The sequence below is a fragment of the Aricia agestis genome, chromosome 4 (genome assembly GCF_905147365.1).
Source record: "Aricia agestis chromosome 4, ilAriAges1.1, whole genome shotgun sequence".
NCBI classification, from domain to species: domain Eukaryota; kingdom Metazoa; phylum Arthropoda; class Insecta; order Lepidoptera; family Lycaenidae; genus Aricia; species Aricia agestis.
In genome coordinates, this window is record NC_056409.1 from 72,765 (window position 1) to 82,864 (window position 10,100).

General features: G+C 37.3%; 1 protein-coding gene across 1 annotated transcript; it reads right to left on the reverse strand.

Moving 5' to 3' along the window:
* Positions 1-7,862: 7,862 nt before the first annotated feature.
* On the reverse strand, positions 7,863-9,566 carry LOC121726290 (THAP domain-containing protein 2-like). The gene is made up of 4 exons (XM_042113580.1): positions 9,403-9,566; positions 8,965-9,151; positions 8,255-8,332; positions 7,863-8,174 (listed from the first exon to the last, which is right to left on the reverse strand). The coding sequence occupies exons 1-4, from the start codon at positions 9,465-9,467 to the stop codon at positions 8,040-8,042; spliced, it is 465 nt and encodes a 154-aa protein (XP_041969514.1). The 5' UTR covers positions 9,468-9,566; the 3' UTR covers positions 7,863-8,039.
* Between the last annotated feature and the right edge of the window lie 534 nt (positions 9,567-10,100).

Genomic DNA, 10,100 nt, shown 5'->3' on the forward strand with positions numbered 1-10,100 from the left:
ATTTAATGTTTTAACGGTTTAAATCCTCTAATTAAGAGGTTACTTGTACATTTTCTAAAAATGTATTATATTTTACACCGAACATCGCTATCAAATTTAATTTGTTCATACTTTTTCTATTTTGATCAATTTTGAAAAGTGGTGGCAAATTTTATGAGAAATGCTCCTATGGCCTCACTCACAACTCACAAGTCACACGATAAGTTTGACGATTGATATATCCACTTTCTAGCTAGACTCTTTATAGGTGTTTGCTACCTAGTAAGTACTAGAGCTTTCAGTCTTATTTTGCCTCTGATCACAGACTACTGGGATACTACGTAATACGTATTCATAACTAGATGGCGTAAGGATAAACACTTCTATATTTTCTATTGGTTCCTCACCGATCTAAAATTATCTGCAGGTTGGCATCACTGACTATATAATATATATGGGTTGTGTTTCCAAAAAATATCAGCGTACTGTCAGGTGTGACATAAATTAAAATATCTTAAACCTAAGCAATCATTGGCCTAAGCGATTTTAGTTTAGGAACACGCTGACATAATAAAAACTTGTGAAACTGAAAGAGTTTTGGCGGCTATGATTAAACTTCTTCTACTTTTTATTGTTGGTGTGGTTTTCATTATTTTTTCCCAAATTGTGTTATTTGGGTTTTTGATATTCATTATTGGTAAAATATTAGCCATTAAATATCCGTTATCTTACACAAGTGCAGGTAAGATGATGTCAAAACCAAAATGTATAATTCATGTGACATTTGGTGTGAATATCGGTAAATAGGGCTATTTCTTCCGTGAATTTTAGCTAAAACATCGTTATAATAACTTTATTATCCTATTCATTGGAATATTATTGCGTCTTTTTCAAATTGAAATGTATCAAGTTTTACATTTTTTTGCCCAGTTTTGTAGCAATTATTGATGGTATTCCCTGGTATTACCGATAGTTGTCTACCCATACGCCATCTAGTTACTAAAATGGAAACTGTTTGACTATCAAATTTAAAAAAATAGGAAAATCCCTCATTGGTAGGATATTAACCATTAGATATTCGCTAAGCGCTTATTCCACTTATCCTATTTAGGAAGTCCTAGCTAGCTAGGACTTCCTAAATAGGATAAGTAATAAGATAAGATAAGGATAAGCTAAATTTTTTAAGATCCTAGGATCTTAAAAAATTTAGTCAAGTGGAATAACATTTAGAAAGCTAGGATCCTAGCTAGGATACCCGAACCACACAGCGGACGGCAAAGGTTGTGTCCCTCCGAAGAAGGGGCGCAAAAGAAGAGGGAAGCCTCAAGCGACGGGTCGGCCACAGGCTAGACAGGAGGAATTGATGGAGACCAATAATGGCTAGACAACCATCACAGTTTCTCCAGACGAACCTGAACCACTGCGCTGGTGCCCAGGACTTGCTCCTCCAGGTTCTAGTACAGTGGCAGGTGGACGTCGCTATTTTGGCCGAGCCCTACTACGTCCCCGCCCGCAACATTTGGGTAGGAGACCTGTCGGGTTCCGTCGCTATATGCGCTTCAGACGGAGGCTCACCGCTTATTCCGCGAGACAGGGGCCAAGGGTTTGTGGCGGTGGATTGGGGTACACGATCTTCGGCGTGTACTTCTTTCCCAATAAAACCCTCGCTGAATTCCAGGACTTCCTGGGCGAATTGCAGGCGGCAGCCTTGAGAACGGCTCCTAGGCTCGTTCTTGTTGCCGGCGATTTTAACGCCAAGCACTCCACCTGGGGGTCACGCGTTACTAACAGCCGTGGCGATGCCGTGTTGGAGTGGGCCCTCATGTCTGGTCTCTCGCTTTTAAACCGCGGAGATGCACCTACCTGCGTCCGGCATCAGGGAAACTCGATCGTCGATCTTTCCTTTGCCAGTCCCGCGGTCGGAGGACTAGTTCATGACTGGATCGGTTGGTGATGTCGAGACGCTGTCGGACCATCAGTACATCCGATTCAGCGTCTCCTCTTCTGGTGTAGCACAGGCTGCCTCGCGACCATCAGCGAGAGTGTCCCAGTTTCCGCGCTGGGCTCTCACAAAGATGGATAGCGAAGCGCTCGACGAAGCGGTGCTGATAGAGGCCTGGACACCAAAGCCTACGGCCCCCCTCGCCGTCAATGAGGAGGCGCTCTGGTTTCGTGAGGCCCTCACCAGAGTTTGCGACGCCACGATGCCCCGGGCGAAGGGTCGCCCAGAGAAAAAGCAGGTGTATCGGATGAGATCGCGGAGCTCCGACACCAATGCATCAGAGCACGCCGGCTATACCAGAGGCAGCGAGCACACAGAGTCAGGGACGAATCTCTGGAGAGAACACTTGAGGCAGAATACAGAGCCGCCAAGAGCGCTTTACGCGTAGCCATTAGGGTGGCCAGAGTGTGCTCGAAAAGAGATGTTAGAAGATCTAAATCGGGACCCGTGGGGTCGCCCGTACCGATCTGTGCGGAATAAGTTTGGCCGCGGCCCTCCAGCACTAGAGTCACTGCCCCCGGAGCAGCTGCCGGACATCCTGTCAGCACTCTTTCCAGCTGCGGCTAGCTCGGAGCCGCTCGAAGATGTAGGGCCGGCCACAAATGAAGAAGTGCCACCAATCACTGAGAGCGAGATGGACGCTGCCATCCTCAAACTATAGAGCGTAAGACCGCCCCGGGTCCGGACGGGATTCCCGACCGAGTTTGGGTGAGGTCTGTTCGTATTCTAATAATTATACTGAAATAAAAGCAAGTAAGACTTCTCACAACCACAATATATTTTCAAGTGACACAATACAAATTTTCTCTTTGATAGGTACAATAAAATATCTTCTAAAAGTATAATGCGCCAGGAATGTAAAACAAGTAGTTACATTCCTATTATAATATTTACACCTTAACACTCCCACTTAAATATTATAATCAAAACTATAGTAGACAAAAAAACTAAAGGCACTGAAACTAATTAGTAAAACACATAAAATATAAACACAAATATTCAAGAAGTCAATGTCCTATCTCTATTATTTACATATTTAAACCAAATGCTATATCAGGCCGCTATACTATTAATACCAAAGAGTAAAAAAATAAAAACTCCCACTCCTTCCCTATACGCAAACTTTTTTTTTATAAATTATCTGAAATGTGTTGTAATAATATTTAATCAGACTTTGAAAAGAAACTAATGCATTGTCAATAAAAATATTCAGAAAAGAAGAAAAGTTATAATTCCATTCTTATTGAATCCTAATTCCTATACCTCGTTGTTGGTGAAAAGTTTTCTCTGTATTTGATGTCTTTTACTTGTATTAAGCCTCTTGCGCACAAGCGAGCTTTGTATCTTTCGATAGTGCCGTCTGGGTTTTCCTTAACTGTAAATATCCGTTTTGACTTAACAGTCTTTCCATCATATTTTCCTTTAACAAATTTCCACGTATTGTTTTCTTTGTGTGACTGTAATTCCTCATTTATTGCCACTTTCCATTTGTCACGATCAGCCATTTTTAGGACCTCCGGATACGTGGTTAGTACATTTAATTGACACACATTTATCACATCTGCTTCTGCCCTCTCGCTTCGTGATTTCAATATCATATTATGCCTCGTCTCGTATGTTGACGCATCAAAAGAAGGTTCATATATTGTATTGTCATTTGGATCTTCGTAACTTTGATAACTCTCATTATTTTCATTGCTTTCACTCCCATTATTCTGCGAATTCGTGGCGTCGGTGGTATTAGATCAGATGTTGCTTGCACTTGTATTTCTTTTTCAGAGGTTTCGATATCAACCAAAGGATTGTGGACGGCATGTTTAAGAAAAAGTGGCACGTTATTTTCATTAAAGTTCACATTTCGACATATAGATATTTTTCCAGTTTCGCCATCATACATTCTATAATTTTCATGATCATACCCAACAACAAGCATCATTTTTATACTCTTTTTCCCTTGTTCAAATGGTCCGCAGACATCACTGTAGACGATATCACCTGGCTCGTTGTCACCTCTTTGCGACCTGCGAAAAGGCAAACGACTTTGCTTACCGTACTGGCATGCTTCACATATGAATTCTTTATCATCCATTAATTTTCCAGGTAGTGTATCATATTTGTGCATATTTTTAATCTCTTTAAAATTCAAATGGCCCAACCTTTCATGCCAAGTTTTTAAGCTCGCCTGGACTATATTGCAATTATTGTCATTTCTAATGGTTCTTATATTCATTTCATTCAAATTGTTGTCATTTATATTTCCGGTCATAACAATTCTACTATCCTTTTTTATTAGTGCAAAAGTGTCCTTCTTAATTATTGTATATCCTTTCCTTGTTGCCATGCCTTCGGAGAATAAATTCCTAGTTAGTTCTGGTACATACAAAACGTTTTCTAATATACCCTCTTTCCATTGATCATTAACGTATCTTTTGAAAACAATACTTCCATGGCCGCTTACAACAAGCTCGTTTTGGTTTCCCAGCCTTACAAATCAAATCAAATCAAATCAAAATTGTTTTATTTCTGAATAAATTTAAAATAAATGTTTTCAGAAAGTCCTACATGATGCCTACCACCGGTTACAATATTATTATTCTCGTTACTGTTTTTATAGTAAACATACTCATCAAAGAAATCTCGCCGGTATGTCATGTGTGCCGAAGCCCCACTATCTAATATCCAAATATCGTCTTTATCATCATTATTAATCATCTGTGGGCACTGTACTGTGTTAAATGCCAGTCTTTTCGAATCATCATTGTTTAAATTTTGGTACGAATTTTTCTTTGGAGCTCTACAGTCTCTAGCGAAATGCCCACGTTTGTTACAGTTGTAACAGACAAACCTGTTGTATTCACGTGACATACTAGGACGTGATTGAAATTCATTTCCTTGATTCATATTTTTATTTTCAGAAATGAGAGCATTTTCACTCTCTTCGTGGTTAGTGAGACTTGCCTCCTCATCCAACAGTCTAGCTGTTAAGTTATTTATAGTTTGACACTTGGGATCGAGTGACATCTATGCTTGCCTTACTGACCGATATTAAGACGGTAACGTGCTTAAAATCTTTGTAATCACAGCCATCTCGCTTATTTGTTCACTGTTTTCTTTTAATTCCTTAGCTAGACTTTCCACTTTCAAAATATGTTGCGCAATGCTATCTGATGGCTGCATTCTATATTGATAAAACCTTTCATGTAGCACTAGCAGTAATTTGCATAGTTCCGATTTCTGTTCATATATACTACTATACTACTCTAGTCTTTTCATTACATCCTGCGCCGTCTCACAGTTCTCGACAAGAGAGATTTGGTTGAGGTCGATCGATGATGTGATGATGAACATGGCCTGTGACCACACTTTAAACTGATCATCATCAATAGCTGGCTGAGGCGCACATATGTCGAGACCTTTTGCCTTTAATGCGCACTTAATTTAAAATTTCCATTGCCGAAAGTTTTTACCGTCAAATTTATCTACACGCATAAAATGTATTAAGTATGTAATTTTTCCAATCTTCTTTTATCAGTTTAGCTGCTCTTTACTCTGCTTTATATTTCTACTGTCTGGGCTCCATCACCTGTTCGTATTCTAATAATTAAACTGAAATAAAAGTAAGTAAGACTTCTCACAACCACAATATATTTTCAAGTGACACAATACAAATTTTATCTTCTAAAAGTATAATGTGCCAGGAATGTAAAACAAGTAGTTTTACATTCCTATTATAATATTTACACCTTAACAAGGTCCATGGGCCCGCTCAAAGAGAGGATGAGGGAGCTCTTTAGTGCGTGTATGGAGCAGGCGGAGTTCCCATCAATGCTGAAAGGAGGGTAAGCTGGTTTTATTGAGGAAGGAAGGCCGCCCTGTCGACTCCCCTTCGGCAAGTGGAATAACATTTAGAAAGCTAGGATTCTAGCTAGGTTAGGATCCTAGCTAGGATCCTAGCTTTCTAAATGTTATTCCACATGCCTAAATTTGTTAGGATCCTAGCTAGGACTTCCTAGCAGACTGAATGGTATAGTATCAAATCCCGCTAAAACGTCTTCGGACGTTGATGGAGTTAGTTATACCATAGCAAAGTATAACTATTTCTGCATAAAATGCAGTGAACATTCAACTTCAAAACACGCTAAATGATGTCAAAATTTAAGAAATAAAATCACGTATCGTAGCAAAACCCGCTATTATCATGGCAGTGAGTATCAAAATCCACTATATTGTATTCGACCAATTGCAGCGCTTGAATTACGTCACGTGATCATCAAATCAGTATGGCGATTTTACTTTGTGAAGCAACAAGTGTTTGTGGTTATTATTCAGTTTTCATAGGTAAAAATGGAGGAATTAGACCGATTTGTTAAAAAATGTGAACCCAATAAGGCGCGGAAGAAATTACGCAATAAAAATCTATGGAAACGCGAAGTAGAACGGCAAGAACGGCGAGTAAAAACACTGCAAATATTCCAATAAAAAAATTAAATGAGGAGGTTATGCAAGATAAAACAAGTAAGATTTCGCGAACAACTTACGGCCATATTCAATAACGTATCTACCCTATCCAAGCCTCTTGTAACGTTTCGTTAGATGCCATTCACCTAATAATAATTCATGTTTAGAGCTTTTATATTTTTATTTAAATAATAAATTATTAGTTATTTAAACCGTAAAAATAATAATATATTAATGTTTTGTATGCCAAGGAACGTGAGATGTTAAAACCCAAAAAAGTGCATTGTTGGCTTAAACAAAGCAACAAAATATGTTACAACAAAATGAAAGAGCAGGTAGTGATTGTCTTTACAACCAGACGTTGATTCGGTTTGGCTTGATTAAAGTTTAAACCAAAAGTATCATGGCACTTTGAATTTCAAAAGACTTTATTTTTATATTTCTTGATGTAAGTTGCATTTTTTTAATAAAGTGATTACTGTCTACTACTTACTAATGTGTGCATAATGCCATCCAACCGACATCTTTAGTCAGTTTCAAAACCCTTTAAGTTTTGACAGTTAAATTTCAAAATCCTCTATTATTCAAGTTTAGTTTCAAACAAGAAGTTTACACCCTAATGGAGGTATCATAGTGAACCATAGACATAATATAATATATTATGTCTATGTAGTGAACAATAGATTGAAGATAAAAAATATGTCCTTGGATGACGTCATTGTTATGTGCTATCCCTTTTCTTTAGGGTAACCAAAGTTTTGAATATTCTAGGACAAACAAGTAGCCTTAACTATTAGTACGGGAGCCCTAGAACAAACTTTCAAACAAATAAAAAAATAATTGTTCTAGGGCTTCCGTACTATACAGGGGGAGAACCTTGCTATAATTTACTAATTATTCTAATGCCCGGGCCGCACCTGTGTAGTGCTTCGTGCTTAAAACGATACTGTATCCAGGACAATCTGCGTGTATCGTAATCATAGCACAAAGCTTCGTACGATAGACGCATGTACGGCCGCGGCATTAGTCATACACTACGAATAATAAAAACTAAGGAATCGTAACTCCCATACTATTACCGTTTTAAATTTGGTTTCTTTTGATCTGTCATGTAACGTCAGCCTAGTACCGCTCAAGGTCACCTAAATATTGCAAATGTATTGAAATGTGTACCTATAAGGTACACTTTTTTGACAAGTTTGGCGCCCAATGTGTATTTTTAAAATGAGCCCAGTAGTTTTTGAGTTTATCCATTACAAACAAATCTTTCCACTTTAGAATATTGGTATGAAGTAAGATATTTTTCTTGGCTTTGTATATGAAATGGAGTAGAGTTAAAAGACAGCTTCATATGAAAGATTTTTTATATTAAAGTCAAACAAAAAATTGGGGATTGATGGGTTTTAAGTAGTATTCTAATCAAATCAGTCAAATCAAAATAATTTATTCATATAGGTCACACGGTAACACTTATGAACGTCAAGATTCTTAAATAGTTATTACAAAATAAACATCTCATTCTTAGATACATTAATACATGGTAATTATCACAATTTGACTTACATAAATTACTGACAAATTCCATTTTATATCTCTCTGATCATCTGATTTTAAACCTTTTTAACATTGGTTTTAATATATTTCTGTTATTTTTAAATAATGAACAAACAGGTAAAACGATAGCTTCTTGCACTTCCACAATTTGTTTCTTTTTAGGTGGTTCATTTTCATCGAGCTGAAAGAGGTAGCAATGTGAGATGAAAATGTAAATGATAATCTAAGTCTCAAAGTCAGCCATAAAATTTTAATGCTTACATATTTTTCAAGTATCGGCATTGCTGACGCTTTAGCGCAAGGAGTTTCTTGTGAGCTTGAAGGAATATTAAGACATTCCTGAAAAAAATAAGAGATATTAAGAAGAAGAAGACACAACTTTAAATGATTAGTTACCTTTTTTTTTTTAATGGAATAAGGGGGCAAACGAGTAAACGGGTCACCTGATGGAAAGCAACTTCCGTCGCCCATGGACACTCGCAGCATCAGCTGCAGGTGCGTTGCCGGCATTTTAAGAGGGAATAGGGTAATAGGGGAGGTTAGGGAAGGGAATAGGGTAGGGGATTGGGCCTCCGGTAAACTCACTCACTCGGCGAAACACAGCGCAAGCGCTGTTTCACGCCGGTTTTCTGTGAGAACGTGGTATTTCTCCGGTCGAGCCGGCCCATTCGTGCCGAAGCATGGCTCTCCCACGTATAAAATTACTTGAAGTAATCTCATTTCTTTATTCATACTAATGTACTATCTTCATCGTCTGTGTGTCTGTCTTTCTGTCTGTTGCATGCTTTACACTGGACCGATTTTTATGAAATTTGGCATAAACATAGATAAGATGTTGAGAAAGGACATAGGTTACTTTTATTGTGTATAAATACATAGTTCCCATGGGAAACGGTACAACCTAATTTTGCCACAAGGAAGCCGCAAGATACCTCTAGTATTTAGTAAAATAATTCACTATTAGAACTTACCAATGTTTCGCAACACCCACAAATCTTTGGTATAGCAGATTTCAATAAGCGGTCAGGTCTATTGACATCATAGTCTTCAAGTTCAGATCGAAAGTGTAGGCTACAAATTCTGGCAGATTTATAATAATTTGATTTTAATGGTATTTTAGATAACCAAGCTTGCCTCAGGTCAGGGTCACTAGGGAACCTGTAACGTAAAATAGGTGCCATAAATGTAAAATGCTAAGTAAAGTATTACCATTGAAATACAAAGACAATCCAATCCAAACTAACTAACAGTCATCCTAGCCTAATATATAAAACTTTTGTCCATAACACCTTTATCGGGTAGTAAATCATTTGCAGTTATATGTACGAACTACGAGGACAATCCAATCCAAAGTACAGCTAATGGTCACCCTAGCGAAATGTAAAAAATATTTCATTTAATTAACTTACCCGTGAAATTTCACACCACAATTTGGATACCATGCACTTTTACAACCTCGAAGTACACAACTCATTGTATTTTGTATTAAAAATAATATGCTTTATTTACTTTATGTAAAAAATCGAACAGAGATGCTGTCAACAATCGGCAGCCATAATGTTTTGACTACGTTCTGACATTTGCTTGCGTTGCTATTAAAAAAAACTAACATTATAAAATGGGAGTAATGTGAATAAAAAAAAACATAAGTTTATTTTCTTTTTGCTTTTGATGTTATGCAACCAAAAAACACCCTTGAATTATTATTTATTTAATTGTAAGGTTTTTTTAATCGTGTATATGGGACGTATTTTAGGCTTAAAAACTAAAATTGATTTTGTTAATAGGGAAAATATAAAACACTTTGGCAACTCTGTATTTTACAAGTGAGCGAGTGAGAACTATCAAAAGAAAAGAACAGGACATAACAAAAAGGTCAACAGAGTTCAAATATTTGATCTTCACTTTTTTGTTCTGTAGGAAAACTCCATTAGGGTGTAAACTTCTTGGTTTCAAATACCGCTAAAACGAAAATATTTTGTCTTTTATTTCAAAATATAAGCCTCTATTTTCAAATATAAGATTAAATTTGGAATTATCCTGCTGTAACGTTGACATAGATACTGAAAAATATATTGTATTGACATTAATGACGTTACAGACAAGA

Coding starts and splice junctions, on each gene's coding strand:
- LOC121726290 (XM_042113580.1), bottom strand. CDS start 9,467: ATGAGTTGTGTACTTCGAGGTTGTAAAAGTGCATGGTATCCAAATTGT. Junction 8,333..8,964: donor GTGGGTGTTGCGAAACATTG/GTAAGTTCTAAT, acceptor TATTTTTTTCAG/GAATGTCTTAATATTCCTTC. Junction 8,175..8,254: donor TGCCGATACTTGAAAAATAT/GTAAGCATTAAA, acceptor TACCTCTTTCAG/CTCGATGAAAATGAACCACC.